This window comes from Capra hircus, chromosome 28, assembly GCF_001704415.2.
Source record: "Capra hircus breed San Clemente chromosome 28, ASM170441v1, whole genome shotgun sequence".
In the NCBI taxonomy this organism is placed as follows: Eukaryota; Metazoa; Chordata; class Mammalia; order Artiodactyla; family Bovidae; genus Capra; species Capra hircus.
In genome coordinates, this window is record NC_030835.1 from 16118454 (window position 1) to 16140201 (window position 21748).

At 41.4% G+C, this 21748-nt stretch overlaps 1 protein-coding gene across 16 annotated transcripts in view; it reads left to right on the forward strand.

Moving 5' to 3' along the window:
* The window catches only part of USP54 (ubiquitin specific peptidase 54), a 129155-nt gene that overhangs the window by 90452 nt on the left and 16955 nt on the right, over nucleotides 1-21748 (forward strand). For 10 of the 16 annotated variants that reach the window (XM_005699208.3, XM_018042202.1, XM_013975606.2 and 7 more), the window contains 11 exons: nucleotides 1111-1260; nucleotides 2947-3115; nucleotides 4451-4621; nucleotides 7116-7247; nucleotides 7419-7799; nucleotides 8047-8278; nucleotides 9190-9323; nucleotides 12365-12532; nucleotides 14981-15100; nucleotides 16021-16216; nucleotides 18004-19391. In XM_005699208.3, coding sequence (XP_005699265.2) covers nucleotides 1111-1260; nucleotides 2947-3115; nucleotides 4451-4621; nucleotides 7116-7247; nucleotides 7419-7799; nucleotides 8047-8278; nucleotides 9190-9323; nucleotides 12365-12532; nucleotides 14981-15100; nucleotides 16021-16216; nucleotides 18004-19391 — 3241 coding nt within the window. Of the gene's footprint in view, nucleotides 1-1110; nucleotides 1261-2946; nucleotides 3116-4450; nucleotides 4622-7115; nucleotides 7248-7418; nucleotides 7800-8046; nucleotides 8279-9189; nucleotides 9324-9508; nucleotides 9728-12364; nucleotides 12533-14980; nucleotides 15101-16020; nucleotides 16217-18003; nucleotides 19392-21748 lie in introns of those variants that run through there. The other 6 variants (XM_018042207.1, XM_018042206.1, XM_018042204.1 and 3 more) reach the window with 6 other exon arrangements.

Below are 21748 nucleotides of genomic sequence, written 5' to 3' on the forward strand. Positions count from 1 at the left end.
TTTAAAAATCAAATAATTCATAGAGTTATCCTGTGCTCTGCTCATTGTTAGTTAATACCAGCGTGTTCATCCATGGGAGGTAGTGAGGTCAAAGAGGTGAGCAGTCCTGGCTAGTGCTGCTGTGGGCGATGAAAGAGGTAGAAGTTGGTCACATGAGTCCCAGATATTAAATTCACGGTGAGGAACCAGTGTCTGTTGACACTGTAATGAATTGGCTTGGAAGAGAATTCTATTGTTTTTCCATGCATCTATTCAGGGGAATAGGGAACAGACTTCAAACATGGGGTCATTGCCTTATCAGCTGCATGTCCTAGTATAGGCACAGCCAGAATTTTCCTTCAGTTCAGAAGAAGAGCCAGGAAGCTTGTAATTTCCTTTCTACTGGTTTCTCTCTCTGATGGTCCTGTGACTAAGGAGATCCTTTGTTGTCTTTTAATGTCATTAAGTTATGGCTGAGAATAAGTGGACTACTGGGATCTTATTTTAGATTTCCTTGCCAAAGAATCTCTGACATAATAGCTATGCACAATAAAAATCTCGTTTTTTTCTAAGTTTCTGTAGCATATGTTTTCTCTTCTACTTTTGTTTTGTTTTTATGATTGCTTTCTCAATGAAACAGGTTCCTTAAGGCAAGAGTTCTTGCCTTCAAACATTTTATATGTCTCTTTGTACCCAGGACAGTGCTGGACATCTTGGAATTGAAATACTAGTAACCAGTGTGAAGCAATTCCTCCTCCTAAGGCCTTTCTTATCCTCTACTTAGTGTCTCAGGAGGAACTTTATATTTATGGCAGCAGCTGATAAATAACTTTTGAAACTTAAGAATGTTTTATTCCTTTTTTTCCCCCAACATTCCTGGCTCCTCTTAGGATAAACCCCAGCAAGAAAAATTATTAAAATGTATGAAGAAACATCACCACCTTACCAGTTTGACCATTTTCTCTCTTTTCCTTAAATTCTGCCTTTTTAGGTTCATTACTTAGGATAATATGAACTAGCAAAACAAGAAGCAAGTCAGTACCTTAATTAAGAAATGATGGAGTCTTCTGAGAGGTGATATGAGAGGACTGAGTATGTGACTCTTCTTTGCTTTCTCCTCTTTCCCCACAGCTGTTTTTCAGAGTGACAGATGACCGGGCCAAGCAGTCTGAACTGTACTTAGTAGGAATGATCTGTTACTATGGCAAACATTACTCTACGTTCTTTTTCCAAACAAAAATCCGCAAATGGATGTATTTTGATGATGCTCATGTCAAGGAGGTAGGAATATTCAAACCCTTCTTGATGTGTTTGGTGACTGGAACAGAAAACTACAGTTATTTGTCTTCAGTGTTTCATTTTCATAATTTTATTGTCTATCTGCCTGTCTTCCCCCAACAGAACAAGTTCCTTGAAGACAGGATCAATTTATCTTCTATATTGTCTTTGAATCCCCTCACCAAGCATTCAGCACTGTTCTGTATTTATAGTTAAAAGGACTTTTTAAATACATTCATTGGTTGAATTGAGCAAAAACAATCTAATGTCTCAAATTAGTTTACAAGCTTAGCATGGAATTCAGAATTCCAAATCTTGGAATAAACAGTGAATAATGCTTTGTCTCAGGACTGCTATAAATTGTTCTCTAGTAGTTATCTCCCTGAAATACTCCATCATGGATTAACGTGTTTTGGGATAGTATAAAAAAAGTAAGGCCATGATGATATTTAAAGCTGGAAATTTGGTGCTATCTAAACCATGGAGTGTGTGGCTGAAGTAGTTTAAGTGATCCATGTGAGTTAGGAAGCCTCTTGTGATAAGGTTAGCAGCTAGGAAATTGCTGACTCTAATCTATCCCAGCTTGTGGACCTTTTGTAATATCTTCCACAAATAGTAAAGTGGGAATTTGTCAAATTCCCTGATTCTCTTCTTTGTCTCTTTTTCACTGTTGTAATTTTGGGCAACTTATGTAAGTTCTTTGAGCTTTAGATTTTTTTATTTGAAAAATAATATGACCACCTTATAAAATAGTAAATAAGATTTGTATGAAAAAGCACATAAATGTGTTTCAGTTAAAATAACTCAGCTATATGTTGAGTGAACGTCTGTTATGAAATAAGCACTGCGCTTGCTGTCTGACTGCAAGAACACACCATCTAAGAATGTGACTGGTCTAGACTTAGGAGAGAGTCAGTGTGGGGATTTGATTGGATTGTTGTTTCCACGGCTATCCTGTCACTTTTTCCCACTGCTGTGGCTGCACTGAATCCAGCACAAAGCTAAAGCTGCAGGGTTCAGCTGTCCATTCTAAGTAGTTTGACATTTTATGTCCTGCCATGTGTGAACTCTGAAACGGAATGTCACTTATTCTAAGGCAGTCTGTGAGAGAGTTTCTGTGTGCTCTCTAGATTCATACAAGTGATTTTAATATTTAGGAGAAAATGATAGAAATGCAGATTTCAAGCAGGGGCTTTTATTTGATGTCTGTGAAAAGAATTTGATCCCCAAGTACAATTGAAATTGCCTCACATAGCATAGTCAGCTTTGAGAACTTGTATTCATATTTCACAACTGAATTGATGTTTTACATGAAGAAAATAATTTTATTCATCATTCCTATCTGTTATAGGGTTTTAGCTAAAAGGATTTCACAAAAAAAGGCTTAACAAAAAATTCATTGGTACTTTCCTGGTGGTCCATTGGTTGAGATTCTGTGCTTTCACTGTGCAGCAGGCACAGGTTTGATCCCTGGTTGGGGAACTAAGACCTGCATGCCTCATGGTGTGGCCAAAAATTAAAAAAAAAAGATTTTGTCTTAAATTTAGGTGTATGATCTCTTCTGTTATCTTTTTACCCAGTTCTTGTCTTTTCATCTCTTTTTCTTTAGAAAAATAGAACAGAAAGATATATGTTGAATTATGGACATGAAGTATAATTGGTCTTGCTTTTCTGGTTGTTCTGGTTCAGATTGGGCCCAAGTGGAAGGATGTGGTGACCAAATGCATCAAGGGGCATTATCAGCCTTTGCTGCTGCTTTATGCGGATCCCCAGGGTACCCCAGTGTCCACCCAGGACCTGCCCCCCCAAGTTGAGTTCCAGTCGTACAGCAGGACATGCTACGATAGTGAAGATTCAGGTGAGCAGCCCAGCTCTTTACTTTCCTCCCTCCCTCTGGCCATGTGATGACTAGATGATAGGGTCTTATAGCCATGAGCCTAGCACTTGGCTGAGCTTGGAGAAAGGTAAAGCAGATTTGCCAGCTTGCACTGAAGCCCAAGTTGTGCCAGGCTTAGTTTCCTTCACTGTTGTCTGAAGATGCTGTCTTGATCACCTGGCCCTGATTCAGAAGTCAGAAGGAAGTTATGTTGATTTAGACTGAGATATTAAGTTTATGAGGAAACCTCATTATTTAACCATCTCATATTGCTAAGGTGACTGATTCTTACTAGCGATTTAACAGTGACGTGAATTGTTAGGACCAAGAAAATGATGAGTTACTACAAAGCTAGTCACTTTGTTTGGGATGAGAGATTTTTGTTTTAAAAGGCCAAGTGCAGAAGCAATATTCCTTAGCTGTTCACTTCTAATTGAATTATTTGGAACTTAAATCGTGTTTTCCTGTGGAAACAATTTCAGCTTTATTGCTAAGATCTCAGGCTGTCCCTCAGAAATTCATCCTATAATAGAAATACAACCCTAATGGTTTTGGCTTGATTCCTAAAATGAGGAAAAAGTCATGTTCTTTTTCCTCTTTTGGATCTAGGGCTGGATGGCCCTGAGTATAATTTTGAAAGAGAAGAGACTCGTCTCTGGACTCTCTTCCTCTTCCTTTGTGCCTCCCTCCCACTTGGGGTGCTCCCTCCGCCCTTGCGCCCCACCCAGACCGGCTCTGCCGCTTCTCCCTTCAGTCAGACACCCCTTCACACTGTCGTGCTTATCGCAGCCAGGTGTGCAGAGGAAAGCAGTCCAAATGAACTGATTCACACCAGAGTATAGATGACTGCCCCTGAATGTCTCGTGCATATTAAACATGCTTATGATTTATAATATCAACTAAATTTTTACAAATGACTGCTCTGACAGTATAGGAGAAAAATTATGGGATAGGGAAGCAACTTGTTATGTGTGCCAGGTCAGCCTGGGACTTGCCATCTAACTAGATTTTACTTTCCACAGTATTTTCCTTTCTTCTTACTTTTCCCTCCTTAGGCTTTCTAAAAGCCCCAGTTTTTCACAGTGGCAGGCACATTGAGGGCTTCAGCAAGGTAGGGGCAGGAGTGGGAGGCATCATTTATATGTGTGTGTGTCATCTGAGGTTGGGTGTCAGAAAGAACGGCTCTGGTATATCCTTCTTATCCAACTGTTTAGGAAGTTGCTACCTCGTGGGCCTTTGTTGCCACCCAACTCTTTGCCCCTCTCTCTGTCACTGTCCTCTCTCTGCTCACCTTTGCCTATCTCCTCCTTCCCTCAGGGAGGGAGCCCTCCATCTCAAGTGACACTCGAACAGATTCCTCAACGGAGAGCTATCCCTACAAACACTTCCACCATGAGTCTGTGGTCAGTCACTTCTCTTCTGATTCTCAGGGGACAGTCATCTATAATGTGGAGACTGATTCCACGTCTCAGAGCAGTCGGGACACAGGTAGGGACTTAACACAGTCAACCCTGCCTGCCTTACTCTGTTCTACATAGAGGGTCTCCCAAGGAAAAGGAAACTGGGCGAGTCAGAAATGTTTCTCATGCAAAGAGGGCAATGCAGAGAACTTGGGTAATTGACTGGGATGAAAGGAAGCAATGCCAATTCTGAATGAACAATGGTGTTCCACTGGACATGTGCCTGTCAACAGCAGCTTCTCAGTAAGGACCATTGTAATGAGATTATTTATGTGATTCTAATGTGATTGTTTATCCTGAAGTCTTTTTCTAAAGACTTTTCTCCTGCTGTGCTCTTGATCCCTCATTCTCATAGTGTCCCATTAACCCTTGTGATCCTGTACCTCATCACATTCTCATCCCAAAGGGATTTGTGAGAAGGGACGTATTTATGGATGGGGAACCTGCTCATCACCTTGCTAGGCTTCCTGAAGGACAGAGAACCAAAAAGATGAAAAGCTAGCCTGTTTGTTATTGTGAATTCCATGCAGAGAACATTGTGAATTCCATGCAGAGAACATTCTTGAATTGTTCTGTTAATCTATGGAAGATTGTGCCTGTGTCAGTAGAAGAAATCATTACGGGATATAAAAGGAAGAACAGTGAGTGACTGCTGAGACGAAAAGCTCATCGTTGGAAGCATAGAACAGTACCCATACTCTTAGAGACTTGGGAATTAGTGCTCTCATGGCTTCAGATTGGTGGTTTACATCCTATGCATCCCCTTAAAAGAAAAGAGAGACTCTCAAACATATTCAAAAGTATACAGAATAGTATGCAGCCCCTTCATGTCCCTGTCATCTAGTTTCAATAATTATAACTCTCTGTCAGTCTAGTTTTATCTGTACCTCTGGCCACTTCCCCTACTCGTGGATTATTTTGAAGTAAATCCCAGACATTATATCCCCTTTTCCAAAAGTATTTTAGTATGTATCTAAAATAATCATCTTTTAACATACCATTAACTTCTTAAAACCACTAAATAACCAGTGAGTGTTCAAATATCCTATTGTCTATAAATTTCATATTTGTAGTAGTTTTTTTTTTTTACTCAGAATCCCAATGAGTCACATTGTAATGGGTTGATAAATCTTGCATATCTTTTAATCTGTTTGTGCTATAGTTTCTCCTCATTCTTAATTTTGCTGATTGTGTCTGTATGGTAAACTTTAGCATATTTCTTTGTCCTCTGTATTGTTTATAAATTGGTAGTTGGATATAGTGTTTTGGTCAGATTCATGTTGGATGTCTTTTGATGACTATTGTATGAATGACTATGGCAAAGTGTGATTTTTGTTAGATGATATTTCTGAAACGGAACCAGGGAGAAACCAAGTCACAGGATAAATGAGGAGAGTCAGGTTCATTTTAAGGGTTTGTGAATGGCTGGGGCTGGGGAAGCACGCACATTGGTTTAACATTTGTGGATTTAGTTGTTCCAGTTGATTTCCTCCTTTCTTAAATCTTTCTTGTCAGCCCAGAGATTGCAAATTATTAGATAAAAGCAATAAAAGATTGTGTTGGTAAGTGATTGTAAATATGTAGCCATATCATTACATCTTATACCTGGATATGTATAAGGATTTTCATAACCAACATATGAAAGCAAATTTCTGCTAGCTCTCAGACATGTTGAGAACCCTAGGGGGTTTCCTCCAAGTCTACATTCCAGTTTATTTCAGTTGCTTAATTCACCTTTGGCTTCCAGCAGCTTAGACCTTTAGAATCTGACTGTGGTCAGATCATACATATGTACATACAGTGTGTACATATACATACTGTGGTCATGAAATGTGGCAAGTTACATAAAAGAGCCCAGATCTCCCGGCTTTCCCAGAGATTAGTATTGAGGAACTATGAAATGTAATCTCTGGGTGAAGTCAAATTTGGTAAGACTTGAGTTATGGCTGGGAGTGATTTGAATTATTCAAAGTTCAAATGTCCTTTGGGATGATTCACACTTAACGCATGTTTAGAGTTGGGTGTTAAAGCCATACACAGTCAGAGCTTTCATGGGCAAAGGCTAGGGCCCCTGGGATAATATCAGATGTAACAAAAATTAGCCTTCACTTAATTTGTGTTGTTAAATAAATAGAAGGAAAACTCTGTCTTCTTTTGATGAGAATGAAAATACATTGATACATGACATTCTTATATAATCTTTAAAACTTTTGCTTTTTAAAAACTACCAAGTGATGTATCCTTCTGGGTCACCGGGAAGGATTATGAGGGAGATTGAGACTGGTCATTGCTCAGGAGACACTGTAAATTTGGAAATTCCTGATAAATACTTGAGCTTCTCTGCCTTTGTCTACTGAGAGATTCCTGCTGCACTGAAATCAGATACGTAGTTTTGGCCTCTACAGCTTCTGATCCCCTAAGTTTGGCGACGCTGCCATGAATCCCAAAGGGAGAGTAGGTTCTCAAATGGATGGAGGTCAGTCTCAGATACCAACTTACCCTCATTTCCTTGTTTTCTTCAGGACACCTGACTGACAGTGAATGTAATCAGAAACTCCCATCCAAGAAAGGGTCATTGATAGAGCGCAAGAGGAGCTCTGGCCGGGTCAGGAGGAAAGGCGATGAGCCTCAGGCCTCAGGGTACCACAGTGAAGGCAAGCCCCCCTGCAGAGCTTCTCTTTCTTTCTTTACTCTATCTCGCTTTTGTCACACTTCAGCCTGTGGCTTCTTCTCTCTGCTCAAAGGCCTTTCTTTTTCGACTCTGGGGTCTGGGTATCCATGATGGCTTTAAACATTTACAGTTGTTTCATTCTTTGTGTTTTTAGGAGAAACACTGAAAGAGAAGCAGGCTCCTAGGAATGCCTCCAAATCATCCAGCAGCACCAACAGGCTAAGGGATTTTAAAGAGACAGTCAGCAATATGATCCATAGCAGACCATCCCTGGCTTCTCAGACCACCCTAGGACCTCCTTGTGCAGGGAAGGGAGGAGAACAGACCGACAAAAAACCTCCTCGGAGCCTGCCTTTACACTCTCGTGACTGGGAAGTAGAGAGTACCAGCAGCGAGTCAAAATCCAGTTCTTCTAGCAAATACCGTCCAACATGGAGACCCAAACGAGAGTCTCTGAATATTGACAGTATCTTTAGTAAGGACAAAAGGAAGCACAGTGGCTATACCCAGCTTAGCCCGTTTTCTGAAGATTCAGGTGAGAAGATAATTAGGGAAGAATTGAGCTTTTGAATAAAGTTGATTTATATATATATAGCCTGGGGTGTCTGGTAGACTTGGCAAGGTACATTTTTACCTTGAAGGGTAAGAATTTTACCCTCCTGAGTGGCCTGTTGTGGATATGAGCTCAATGAATGAGTCACTAGAGGGAGGAGTTAGTTCTTTCTTGTTTTGAGGCAGATGCTAAATCTACCTCTCTCTACACTGTCCTTTGATCGGTATAGCAAAAGAATTTACACCAGATGAGTCAAGCAAGCCACCTGCCTATGATGTTAAAACTGGTGGACCAAGCCCCCAGTACAAGATCTGGGGCCCAGCACGGCCAGGCTGTCACTTTTTAGAGCAACACCCTCGCCTAATCCAGCGAATGGAATCTGGCTATGAGAGCAGTGAGAGGAACAGCAGCAGCCCTGTCAGCCTGGATGCAGCCCTGCCTGAGAGCTCAAGTGTCTGCAGGTATTGTTTGGCCTTTGAATAGCTGTGTTGTTCCTCACAGAAATGTAAGCCACCAAGAGGCTTCTTAACTCACACAAGCTGAAGAGATGCACTGTCTTTCCCCCTTGTGGGCAAGCAAATGTGCTCTATCAATTTCTGTGGCAACAGCACCCTCTGCTGGGGGAAGAAGCAAAGGCACTTGAGAAAGGGGAGACAACTTTTTAAAAATGTTATATATAAAATAACTGGCAAACTTTTAATGAAAGAATGAGTTAGTGAATTGAAACTTGTATACGATCAGAGAGAAAATCCAGTTGTTGTTTATTCCTGCCTTTTGTTTTACTATTTTTTTTTTTAGGTTCACCAAGGATTCTGTGTCTTATGAAGCCAATGATATTCATCATTCCATAAGATAATGATGACAGCTTAATAGTGGTCATTGCACCTTGTCCATAAAACCCATTTGCTTTATATATTTCAGATCTCCATACATTGTTTTTTTACTGAGTTGCCTCAGAGACAAGTTTGCTAACAGTATAGTTGCTTTGAAAGGAGGGACATCGTCCAAAAGGTTGATAGCTGTATCACCATACTTGCCCACTGCTCTTCCCTGACCTCAGACCCTGTTCAGTTTAACACATGCAAAGATGCTATAAAAGTGTAGGAAAGAGGAAGGCAGTCTATATGAGAACATTTGTTTATTAATTCATTAAAGAAATTTTGTGCCAGACACACACAAAACGTGAATGGGGTGTGATAAGATGGGGAAATGAATGGGTGTTTCGATATTCAGAAATAGTTTAGCAGATATTTTAATGTTAGTTTGGTGCTTTAGGTTTTTGTTTTTGCTTTTGGAGGGAATTTGGTCCTATGCATGTTGCTATTTACCAGCGTTCTGATGCTTTCCTTCGCCTCTGGTTTCTGTTTTGAAGGGATCCAAGTGCTAAGAGGTCAGCAGGGTTGGCCCCTTCCTGGCGTCACATCCCTAAGTCTCACAGTAGCAGCATCCTGGAGGCAGACTCCGCTGTGTCCAGGAGTGGCTGGATGAAGAACCAGCCCCTTTCAGGTAAGTGGAGGGACGCTGGATTTGGACAGCTGGATTTCACTGCCAGTTCTGTCTGGGAAACAGCCTAACCTGAGCACATGTGAAATGAGAGGGCAGTTGTGCTTCGTTCCACCAGAACGTGAATGTGGAGGCGTTTGATCTGCTCTCTCTCCAGGTTTATCTTTTTCACTGTTGTTCTATCACAGCTCTCCTGCTTGCTCCTTTGCTTCTGGTGGAAGCAAGAAGGAACAGAAATATGGTGAACAGTGTCAGGAGCACCTGCTTTCCTCTGAAGAATAAGTCCTGGGGCTTTCCTCGGTGTAGAGGCATCCTCTTGGGAATGGACTTTTTATTGTTTATTTCTCTGAATTGAGATAACAAGGAGGACATGTAGACTCTAGACAAAATTGGGAAATGAGCAGGTCAGAGCTACCCTTACCCCTGCCTCTCTATCCTGCCTAGTATCCTTGCTTGTTTTTCCTTCTTGAACGTGCCTGTGTCCCTCCTTCTCCAAAGAAGCTCTAAAGGGATGATCTGACTCTTTCACACTAGATATATGTGACTGGAAATGCGTGGAAATGTGCTTTCTTTAAGAGAAGCTAGTATTTTCACAAGTCAAAGCTTAAAGATAAAGGAATATTGGAATTTTAGGCATCATACACCAAGCATAGAAATTTGAGGTAGTCATAGATTTTATATCCTATTTACATTCTTCTCACAACACACATATATACTTAGAGTGCATATTCAAATAAGCAAAATGAATAGATCCTTACTTAGAGCAGAAAATCAAGGTAATAACTATATAGTCTCCCCAAGATGGAGACTTTTTGTGATTTTTGAGGGAAGATAATATGTATTCAGTATTGTTTAGTCAGCTGAGGATTTCTGGGATCTGCTTGTCTAACTTAGGAATCAACCTTCTCTGAAAGGTGTGTTTCATCATCCCTCTCTTTTTCTGGTATGTTAGATGAATTGGGAGTCGCATGTGTGGGCAGAAGTTTAATTATGATCTGATTTAATGAGCATCTGAATATAGATTTGTGGCCAGCTCACTAGGGAGATGAGGCCAGAATACTACACGGCAAACTGTAGAGATGAGCCCAGGAACTTTACTGGTTTGACAGCCAGTTCTCTTAATGACCACGGAAAGTTCCTAGCGGTGGCTGGAAGCATGATATGCAGCAGAAATAAAAAGGTCTGAACTCTTTCAGGTATGAGTGAGGGGCATAGACTGCTAACATCTGGCAAAGCAGAACAATGCATGTAGGGGCAGATAATCTCTGAAATTCTGGGCTAGAGTAGGTTACAGTTAGAAACCCATGGGAGAAATTTATTCTTCCTAATGAAATTATAGGTTTAGTTTATTTCCCACATTTTGTCTCATATTGACTAACATGGCTTTGAGATACCCGTGCTCTTACTTCAGCCTGTTCTCCCTTCTCTTTTCTTTAACAGCCAATAGCTTTTCAGTACACTGAAGACTGAATCTCATGACTTCACTGATAGCCCTGATTCTAGACTAGCTGTATAGAATTCACCAACTGGACTCCTCAACTTGTAAAAGATATTTGGCAAGGAGCTAGAATAAATTCCTTATATACTATACTACACTACCATCCTCCTTGCAGAGTAAACTATTTTTTTTAATCTGGTAACTGATCACCCTTTTAAAAAATTACAGAGGTTAACACAAGTCCAACAGTTTGGTAACGTGCGCTGTGCCTCTTCAATTTGAAGGAACTAGTGTTACCATTCGGAGAAGGCGATGGCACCCCCACTCCAGTACTCGTGCCTGGAAAATCCCATGGACGGAGGAGGCTTGTGGGCTGCAGTCCATGGGGTCGCCAAGAGTCTGATGCTACTGAGCGACTTCCCTTTCACTTTTCACTTTCATGCATTGGAGAAGGAAATGGCAACCCACTCCAGTGTTCTTGCCTGGAGAATTCCAGGGACGGGGGAGCCTGGTGGGCTGCCGTCTGTGGGGTCGCACAGAGTCGGACACGACTGAAGCGGCTTAGCAGCAGCAGCAGCAGTGTTACCATTATGGTATATATCTTTCTACATCTCTTTCTATGCTTTGTGTTCTGTGTACAAGTATAATGTTAAGTTTATTGTAGTTGTGGTTTAGTTGCTAAGTTGTGTCCAACTCTTTTGCAACCCCATGGACTGTAGCCCACTAGGCTCCTCTGGCCATGGAATTTCCCAGGCAAGAATACTGGAGTGGATTGCCATTTCCTTCTCCAGGGGATCTTTTCGACCCAGGGATCGAACCCATGTCTCCTGCATTGGCAGGTGGCTTCTTTACCACTGACCCACCTGGGAACCCCTAAGTAAACTTATTACTACCATTTAAAAATCAATAAAAGGAAGTTATACTATAGATGTTATTATATCACTTGGCTTTTCACTTAATATATCATGGATATCCTTTTAGATCTATTTGATTCCATCTATGAACACTGATAAAATTAAGGTTTACTACTATGGATATTTTACAAACTCATTTGGAAGGAGGTGGAAATTAAGGGAGAGAAATTGACTTGTTTGAAACTTCCTGGTGAGTCAGTGGCAGTAGAGAATGCTCCTTAATAGTTAAAAGCTTGGATTATGAATTTAACCTATTTGACTTTAATTCAGCTTTACCATTTGCCATCTTTCTTATTTTGGGGAAGCTATTTATTGTCTTTGTGACTCAGTTTCTTCATTTCTTAAAATGTGGGCAATAATAGTACCTACCTCACATATTGTGAGAATTACATGAAATAATACAGGTAAAAGTCCTTGCAACTATGCCTGTCATATAGTAAATACTCAACAAATGTTAGTTGCTATGTTGTTATTTGTGTTATAAAGTGCTCAATAAATATCACTCTTATTATTATTATTCATGGCCCAGGCCTCATCCTGAATCTGATATGGAAAACACTATCCAAATTTGCATTCCAAACTGAAGCCAAGAGTTCCAAAGAAAAAGCAGTGTGGTGACCAGGAATATAGCAGGTGCTTAGTCTTGGTTATGGGAAAGTGGCGATTTCTCTTCTCCCTTGCTTGTATTCCAGGTGGGGAGATATCTTCCAAAACTGAACTGGATGAATTGCAGGAAGAAGTGGCCAGAAGGGCACAGGAACAGGAACTTCGAAGGAAACGAGAGAAGGAATTAGAGGCAGCTAAAGGGTTTAACCCTCATCCCAGCCGCTTCATGGACTTGGATGAACTGCAGAATCAGGGTAATTGTTGTAAGCATTAGGTTGTGGGCGATGGGGACAGAGAGAGGGGGAAGGAAAAAGGTATTTGAGCTCATAAATTCTGTCTTTTCTGTAGCAGAGTTATATTTTATCTTAATTTAGCCATTTCAGTGAGAACTAAAGTAGGAGGTAACAAGCCTATTAGATAGAGACAGGCACTGATTTGGGGCTTGTTAAAAGCTTGTAGATTAGAGATAGTACATTGTTCATGCAAAGTATTTCTGATGAGCAGCTATAGAAGGTGTAAATTAGACTACTCACAGTTCAGAAACAGCAGAAAAAGGCAATGAAGGAACCACACTGACTGTGAGGGGAATTCTTCTTCAGCAGGAAAATGCCCTTGAGATTTCCTACCTGGAGCTTCAGGGAAGTGGATCTGCCAAGGAGGTTCTAGGAACAAGAGGCTGACTGCCTTTTCATCCTCTGATGGTTCATTTTCCAATCTCACACAGTTTTCCTGGCCTTTATTTCAGCGGCTCTGGCTGCCCCAAATTAGTTACTGTTTTTTTCTTCGATTGCTTTAAGATGTCATTTTACACCAGGAGAGACTAGCCTTCAAAATAAGAGTTTAAAAAGGCTGAGGTATCTCTTTTAAATAGGCCCTGAAACCTATATCTCTGCTTGTCTATGAAATAAATCTATTGTTCAGAACCTCCAGCCAGATACAGCAGATTGTGCTAAAGCAGTGTAAAGAACAGGAGCCTGGGCTGTTTTGGGTGGCTGCTTTCTCTTGCCCACTTCTTTCTTCTTATCAACACTCAAAGAAACTTCCTGGGCTTTTTGAGGGGCCCCTTTTCTCCTCTGATTCTACTGTCTTTTGATTCAAAGCAATTGTTGCTTTATACTTCCCAGAATATTGTATTTATCTCCAAATTAGCTTACCTTTCCTAATTACTTAGCTATCCCTATATTTAGATAGCTTTTTCTGACTTTTTTTCCTTAAGCTATATCGCATTGGTGTCTCAGGTTAACGTCGCTTCTGAAAGAGGGGTCTTGTCATCTTCCTCCCTTACTTTTCTCCCCGGTCTGTCAGCTGGTTAGTGCGTCAGAACTGAGAGTGGGTCCCTCTGGCTGTATGTCACTGTCAGTGCTCCAGGTGTTTTGGTTTAGCACCTCCTGGAAGAGCAAGGAATGGAGTGCTAAGAATTCTGGAGGATAAGAATTAAAATTTAGTACAATGATTGGCCAGCTGTAGTTTTCCTATGTCTCTGTAGAGAACATTTTTTAATTGCTGTAGCCACCACCTCTGATTATAAAGGTTGCATAGATTCAGTTGATTTAGGATATAATGAGAAAATTTCAGGCCTGTGTACCCCCTACCCCAGGGACCATAACTCTGTTGGTGGAGTAGAACCCAAATGCTACTTCCACTGTCTTCCCAATTTTTCTCCAAAAGTTATTAGTGAATTGGGGAGTGAATGTTAGGGGTATAGAAGAGCTTTTCTTACGGTGTCCAGCTGGAGGTTAATGGAGGTTGGGGATATTATGGGAGAAATAATATTTTTTTTTTCTTGTGAGCTTGTGAAACTCACCGTCAATTCCAATCACAGATGAAGTTACATTACAGCTTACTACTGATTTATGGTTATGAGTGAGTAAAAGGCAGTGCGATACATAAACTTGAAGATTCTTCAACAGAAGTTACACTTAGAGTAGTTTGTCACTTTTATCTGGCACTGTTCTTCGACTCCTGTACCTGCTTTGGCACAGATTCACTTTTGGGGAGAAGGCAACATTTCATGGTCACTGTGTGGGAAGGTGACTCTTTTATGGTAGGTTTGGTGAGCAAGGGCAGGAAAGAAGTAAATACTTAGCTGTGCTGATGAAAGATATGTGTGTGCAAACCAAGAACAAAGGTGGTTCCACTGACTTGGTAGATATATTGAAGTTCGGAACTGTAAACACCTGTGCCCAAGAGGAGTACTGATTTTCCAGGTGCAGGTGGTAGAGAGAGGATTAGTACAGGAAAGAAGGGTTACACATGGCTATCCACAGAGTCATGAAGCCACTTTTGCCTTAACACAGCAGTGGAGGTCTCGGTGGAGATCTGGGGTTCTGGACACACAGTGCCAAGATGTATCTTGTTACAATCTTGCGGGGAAGCAGGTCATTTCCAGGCAGAAGAACCCACCCTTCTTTTATAGACAGTACTTTGTTCTTTCTTGAGGGCCGTCGTAAGAGGTCTTGGAGTTGAAATATGTGGTGGGCAATGACATGCCCGTCTTTCACGGCTTTGGTAAGGTCTCAGCTAAGGGAAAGAAAAGTGGATGTCCCACATGTTTCAGAGAATTCTTACTAATAATGGTCAGCTGGAGTAGAGGTGGACCAGAGGCTCAGCAGTGAGGATTTATGTGCACCGAAGGGAAACAACGGTACATAGGAAAGGTTGGAACAGGTTGTTATGAAAATGAAAAGTGCTGGCCCTTTCAGGGAGGAGTGACGGCTTTGAGAGGTCCCTGCAAGAGGCAGATTCAGTGTTTGAAGAGTCGCTGCATCTGGAGCAGAAGGGAGACTGTGCTGCCGCTTTGGCTCTCTGTAACGAAGCTATCTGTAAGTAACTCTAACCGCTATGGCTATGGCACTTTTGGCTAACTCCATGATAGTTATTCACTCAGATAGGATAAAAAGAGCTTTTAGGTCTCGTTACTCTCACTCCCCCAAACTGAGGCCCTTTAGCTATCTTTTCCTTTCAGATTCCTAAATGTGCTAGGCACTGTCACTGTGGCCTGTGGATATTTGCTGGAAAAATCTCAGCAGGAGTCTACAAATGAACTATCCAGCCATACCTATCTTATAATCCCCAAATAAAGTTAGGTCTCAGAGGCGAGGTTAGTCTGCTTTTGTGCTAGTTACTGACAGTGGAGTGCAGTGGAGCTTAGGGCAGGAAGAAATGAATAAATTGGCTGTGACTTCCTAGGCCAGTGACTTCTTAACTGCATATTTGATTCTTTACGTTTCTTCCCTGCCTTCCTGGTATGCTGCACCATAGGGTTACAGCAAGGGACTAAGAATTTGTATCTGGTTCTCAAATATGACCTGCAAGAAGCTGTGTTCTATAAAGACAGACGCAGGTTTGGATCTTAGTTCTGCTGTTGGCTCTCGAGAAGGGGGAGTTGGGAGCAGAGAATGGAGACCAGAATTGGACAGGTTAGTTGCAAAGGACAATGAGAGTGGTAACATCTGAGATGGAAGCACCAATTTATCTTCTTGACTCATTTTAGTTTAGCTTTTTGTTTGTTTGATTTTTAAATTTGAATGAACCTGTTTGGCCTCCATGGCTCCCATGAATGTTCCTTGCTGCCAGAGGCAGCTCTGTGCCCTGGACACCATATGCATGGTCCATGCCTTGTAGTTCTGCTGCCTATTTTCAGTTTTACTGCATAACTCTGCTCATTTTTGGTTGAATTTTTTTTTTATTTTTGTTTGTATTTTTGTGTTCTGTTTCTGCTATATTTTCTTTTGCATTTTAGCTAAACTAAGACTTGCCCTGCATGGTGCCAGCTCTAGCACGCACAGCAGAGCCCTAGTCGATAAGAAGTTGCAAATCAGTATTCGAAAAGCACGGAGCCTGCAGGATCGCATGCAGCAGCAGCAATCATCTCAGCCGCCGTCGCAGCCCTCAACCTGCCTCCCCTCACAGGGAGGAGCCCTCCCTCAGCCAACAAGGTAGTGCCTGGGAACCACTGTAGTTTATGGACGCCAGGGGAGGAAGTGACCATGGGTGCTCCATAGCCAGCTCTCATTGTCTTGGCGACTCCAGGGAGAGAGAAGAGTGCTCTGAAAAGATTTCTTCTCTCAGGTCAGATATACAAAGAAAAGCTCATCCCACTGCTGGTCCTTGTCTTAACAGTTCCTAGAAAGATACAGAAAGTATAGCGTCATAAATAGACCACTTGTCCATATTTCCTGTGGGTGAGTTTGTCTCTGGACTTGTATAATAACATGATTATCAAATTGGTACATATTACGATCTTAGACATGACAATCTGAGTTGCATTTCACTTTGCAGTAGAAACCATGTGATTTATTTGCGGATTTCAGTGTCTTATGTCCCTTAAGGAAGCAGAGAAAGCAGTCTTCCTTGCTCTGACTGAACGATTGAGAGAAGACACAAAGATTCCCTTTGTTTTACTTCCCTATGGTCAGGAATAGGAAAAAAGTCCCCATGGCCATTAGTATAGTTGCCACATTTTAGCCCTTGAAACTGGCTGTTACTTAGAATAGATAGAAGTAAGTAAGAATTAATGTTGGCTAGTAATAAGCCTGAGTAGTTTTTAGAATATAAATGTTATAAAGGAAGCTAACATTTTTTGAATATTTGCCCAGGCAGTAAGCAAAATACTTTCCTGTTTCATTTTACCTATCTCACAATAACCTTAGGAGACAGGGATTACTATTTAGCAATGGTTTATAAATAAGGAAACTCAGGCTCAGAGAGGATTAACTAAGTATGATACCCAGGATTACTCAGCTAGTAAGTAGTAGAAGCATAGAACTTCAAATCCAGGTCTTTTGGACTCCATTAGGTTTCCCTTATAAGTAATATATTCTTCACAGTGTTATAAGGGTAATAAGTTTATAGTATATTATCATTGAAATTTAATACTCCTAGCTAGGATCTTCCCATTTTCTTCTTTTCTCCTATTGTTTACTCCACTAGTTGAATGCTGATTTGAGAATCTGATCAGAGATATATTTGAATGTAAGCAATTGAGGGAGCTAAACTCTTTTCAGAAATCTTAAGGCCACTTGATATATGTGAGTAATTAAGGTTATATCTAAGTGCTTCTAATGAGATTTTCAGATCAGAAATATAAAACAATTAGTTAGAAACCAATTAAATGCATTTAATCCCTACTCCCACTCCCAGATCTCAAGAGAGTCACCATTTATTACTTTGGGGAAGCATCTCAGTGAATAAACACAATCAAATCCAGATTATAAGAATATACTTGAAATGGTTGATCTTTCTGTTAATGCCAGGAACCCAAGTCATCCTGTACTCTGTAAATATGGCCTTCTGGTTCTTTTGACTGGTCTGCCTCTTAGGACCCTAGGTATGAGTAATCTCTAGGCTCTGCTTACCTTCTCTTGTCATCTGCATGTGGGACTAGGAATTTTTGTTTTTGAATTTTTAAGTAGAGGATGATTGGAATGGGACTTTACAGGTAATGAAGAATATTGGCAAGAGCTTTGCTTACTATTACTGTGTACAACTTTGATGAGGATATTTAATAAAGAGAACTGATATTACCCGTTTCTTGGGTATGAGCTGACCACATGTCTTCTCTTGTGAACCTCCAACCTGTTGACTCTACTTATGCTCGTCTTTCTATTTCTTTTCACCATCCCCTCTGTGAAAAGCTAGAAATGGGAACCAGATGAACAGTTCTTTTTGTAAGTAATCTTGTCAATTAAGACAGTTTATGACTGGCTCTCTTTATTTATTTCAGTGAACAGCCTATCCCGCTCCAAGTATTGTTAAGCCAGGAGGCCCCACTGGAACCCTACACGAATACAGAGTTTGGGGCCAGTACTTTCATTTACTCACCTGCTTCCTGCCATGAGCCACACTCGCCATTATTCCCAGAGTCATCCGCCCTGTCTGCTCCACAGCACAATTCCCCCAGTGGGTCTGCCTCGAACCTTCTTACTTCTGTGGAGGTGGACAGTATTGACCCCTCTGTGTTCCACAGGCAGGGCTTACCTAAAACACCAGGGAGAACTGAGAAGAATTCTCATCATGGTTGGGAATCAGAGGATGAGCTGCAAAGCTGCAGGGGTGACAATAGCAGCGGGACCCGGTTCTCCCAACAAGAAGGAAGAGACACCGATCCAGAACAGCTATTCCAAGAACAGAGGGATCCTGCTGACTCATCCCAGGTGATGCCTTGGCCACAGCCAAATGGAATAATAGCCACCTCTGAGAGAGGAGATGTACACAGTCTAGGCTGTGGTCCTTCAAATTCAGCAGCTCAGCCTAGCCTTTCTCTGTACAGGGCCTGCCACCCCGTAAAACCTGCTCCTTCCTCATCTGTGCTTCACTCTTCTAATACTGTACAGAAAACTAACCAATGCCTCCAAACCCCAAACCTCAAAACTCCATTGACTTCAAATATGGACCGAGGCAGCGAGGAGCCCTCTATGCCAGAGTTTCCTACCACCAAGGGGCTTGTCCGCTCTTTGGCAGAGCAGTTCCAGAGGATGCACGGAGCCTCCACCAGGGATGGAACAGGTGCCCAGGATAGAAGTTTGCCAAATAGTCTAAGGAAGGACTCTCCACCTTCCGACTGTAAGCCTCCTTTCCCACAGGGTCAAGGGAAAGGCCACTGGTCTTGGGCAAAACAACAACCCTGTTTGGATAGTAGGAACAAACTGCCTTCCTGGGAAGAGCCTGCTAATCATCCTCCTCTTGCCATGAACTCTGGGCCGCCTAACGGTGAAGCTTCTAGGGGAGGACAGCCCAGACTGGTAGAATCAGGTATTTACCACGGGAAACCGTCTCAAGTGAGAGATGGTGGGCCTAAGGAGCTGGGCAGCAGTGTCGACTCGGGGACTTCCTTGCCTTTGGATTCTTGGGTGAATGTCACAATGCTCTGTGATTCTCAGCTTACACATGGGGTCCCTGGGCCAGGAATGAAGTCCTCCCCTCATGATTCCCATACCTGTGTAACCTATCCAGAAAGAAAGCACATCATTTTGCATCCACATTGGAACCAGGACACAGAGCAGGAGACCTCAGAATTGGAGTCTCTCTACCAAGCCAGTCTTCAGGTTTCTCAATCTGGCTGTTCTGGATGTGGGCAGCAGGAAGTAGCCTGGAACCCGCTGAGCCAAACAGGTAAGGATGCAACCAGGGGCAGGAGGTGTGGGGGACACAGAAAAGCTGAAGGCAGGAGGATAAGATCAGAAGGGGGGATGGTATTCTATCTAAATAATATCCTCAGCTTAGGTGGCAGCAGCAGAATTTCTGACTTTATTTATAACGACTTCATGATAAGAGCTAGACGTTTTCCTGGCTAGAGTAGCGAATGGGGGCAGAATCATCACTCACAGGCTAGTTCCCTCCTTCTAAAGAAAGAGACCGATGACTGTATGCCCAGGGCTGTTGCAGTATATATGCTAAGGAGTGGTTCTTAGGCCTTTGAGAGTGATTCAGCATGAGACAGGGGAGGCTGAGTGGGTAAGTCATCCTTCTATGGCTTAGGAACTGAACTGATCCCAAGATCCAGCTTCCAGATCCAGCTTGCAACAAGGATGTACGCACTGAGCCAGGTCTCCAATGTAGCATTTCCAGATTGTACTGAACCAGCTATACCGAGACCTTCCCTCATCCATTCTGGAACTACCAGGTTTAGAATTTTCAAGGAGGTATGCTTGTAGGGTACCTGTTTACTGACTCTTTGTGAGATTATATTGTGTGAAGAATGAAGTCTAATGTTAAATGCAAAGTATACACATAGTTCTATAAACTGAAGACGTAAAGGATATTTATAATTTAGGATTGATGTACTTAAGAATCCAAAGCCTGAACTGTCATCCTGTCTCCATCATTAACTGTCAGTATAAATTTGGATAAGTCATTTAATATATAAGATTTTACCTATAAGAAAGTTGGTTCAATGATTTTCTTTTAAAGATACTTTGCAACTCTTAAAATGATACATATAATTCTGTGAAATTGACTCAGAGAAATGTATCTTCAGTTCAGGCGGTATAGATTCTTTGCATGCTGCCAACCAACATTTAATTACAGCCAAACAAGTGTTTATTCAGAATCTTCTGTTTCCAGTAGTGTCAGAGTGGGGATCATCACATAAATATAAGATTTGATATTAAGATATGTTTTTCTTAGGATCTTCACTCTAGACTTTGCAATAACATTTTTAGGATCCTTAGATACATAGGACAAAGCAGTATGGGAAGATTCTAAAGAATAAGGAAAAGTAGGAATTTGCCTCAGTTAGATCCTGGCTAATGTAACAGAGAAAGAATATACAAATGTGAAGTGTTTTAAGGATAAGAAACACATATGAAAAAATACAATGTGACTAAAACTGAACTAAGCAATTGAATGTCAAACATTATAGTACAAACAAAACAAAAAGTCCAAACAGTGGGCTTCCCAGGTACCACTAGTGGTAAAGAACCCTCCTGCCAAGGCAAGAAATGTAAGAGACATGAGTTCAATCCCTGGGTCAGGAAGATCTCCTGGAGGAAGGCATGGCAACCCACTCCAGTGTTCTTGCCTGGAGAATCTCATGAACAGAGGAGCCTGGCAGGCTACAGTCTGTAGAGCTGCAAAGAGTTGGACACACTGAAGCGACTTAGCATGCACCCCATATAGCAACAGTTTGTTTTTTTTTTTACTATAGATATTTTTGAAAATATATAAAGTATAAATATATAAAGTATATAAAGTATATTTTCAAAGTATCTATAGTAAAAAAATAAATTGTTGCTATTTGGGGTGCATGCTAAGTCGCTTCAGTGTGTCCAATGCTTTGCAACTCTACAGGCTGGATCATGGAAAAAACAAGAGTTTCAGAAAAACATCTCTTTCTGCTTTATTGACTCTGCCAAAGCCTTTGACTGTGTGGATCACAATAAACTGTGGAAAATTTTGAAAGAGATGGGAATACCAGACCACCTGACCTGCCTCTTGAGAAACCTATATGCAGGTCAGAAAGCAACAGTTAGAACTGGACATGGAACAACAGACTGGTTCCAAATAGGAGAAGGAGTATGTCAAGGCTGTCTGTTGTCATCCTGCTTATTTAACTTATATGCAGAGTACATCATGAGAAACGCTGGGCTGGAAAAAGCATAAGCTGGAATCAAGATTGCAGGGAGAAATATCGGTAACCTCAGATATGCAGATAACACCACCCTTATGGCAGAAAGTGAAGAGGAATTAAAAAGCCTCTTGATGAAAGTGAAAGAGGAGAGTGAAAAAGTTGACTTAAAGCACAACATTCAGAAAACGAAGATCATGGTATCTGGGCCCATCACTTCATGGCAAATAGATGGGGAAACAGTGGTAACAGTGTCAGACTTTATTTTTTGGGCTCCAAAATCATTGCAGATGGTGACTGCAGCCATGAAATTAAAAGACGCTTACTCCTTGGAAGGAAAGTTATGACCAACCTAGATAGCATATTCAAAAGCAGAGACATTACTTTGCCAACAAAGGTCCGT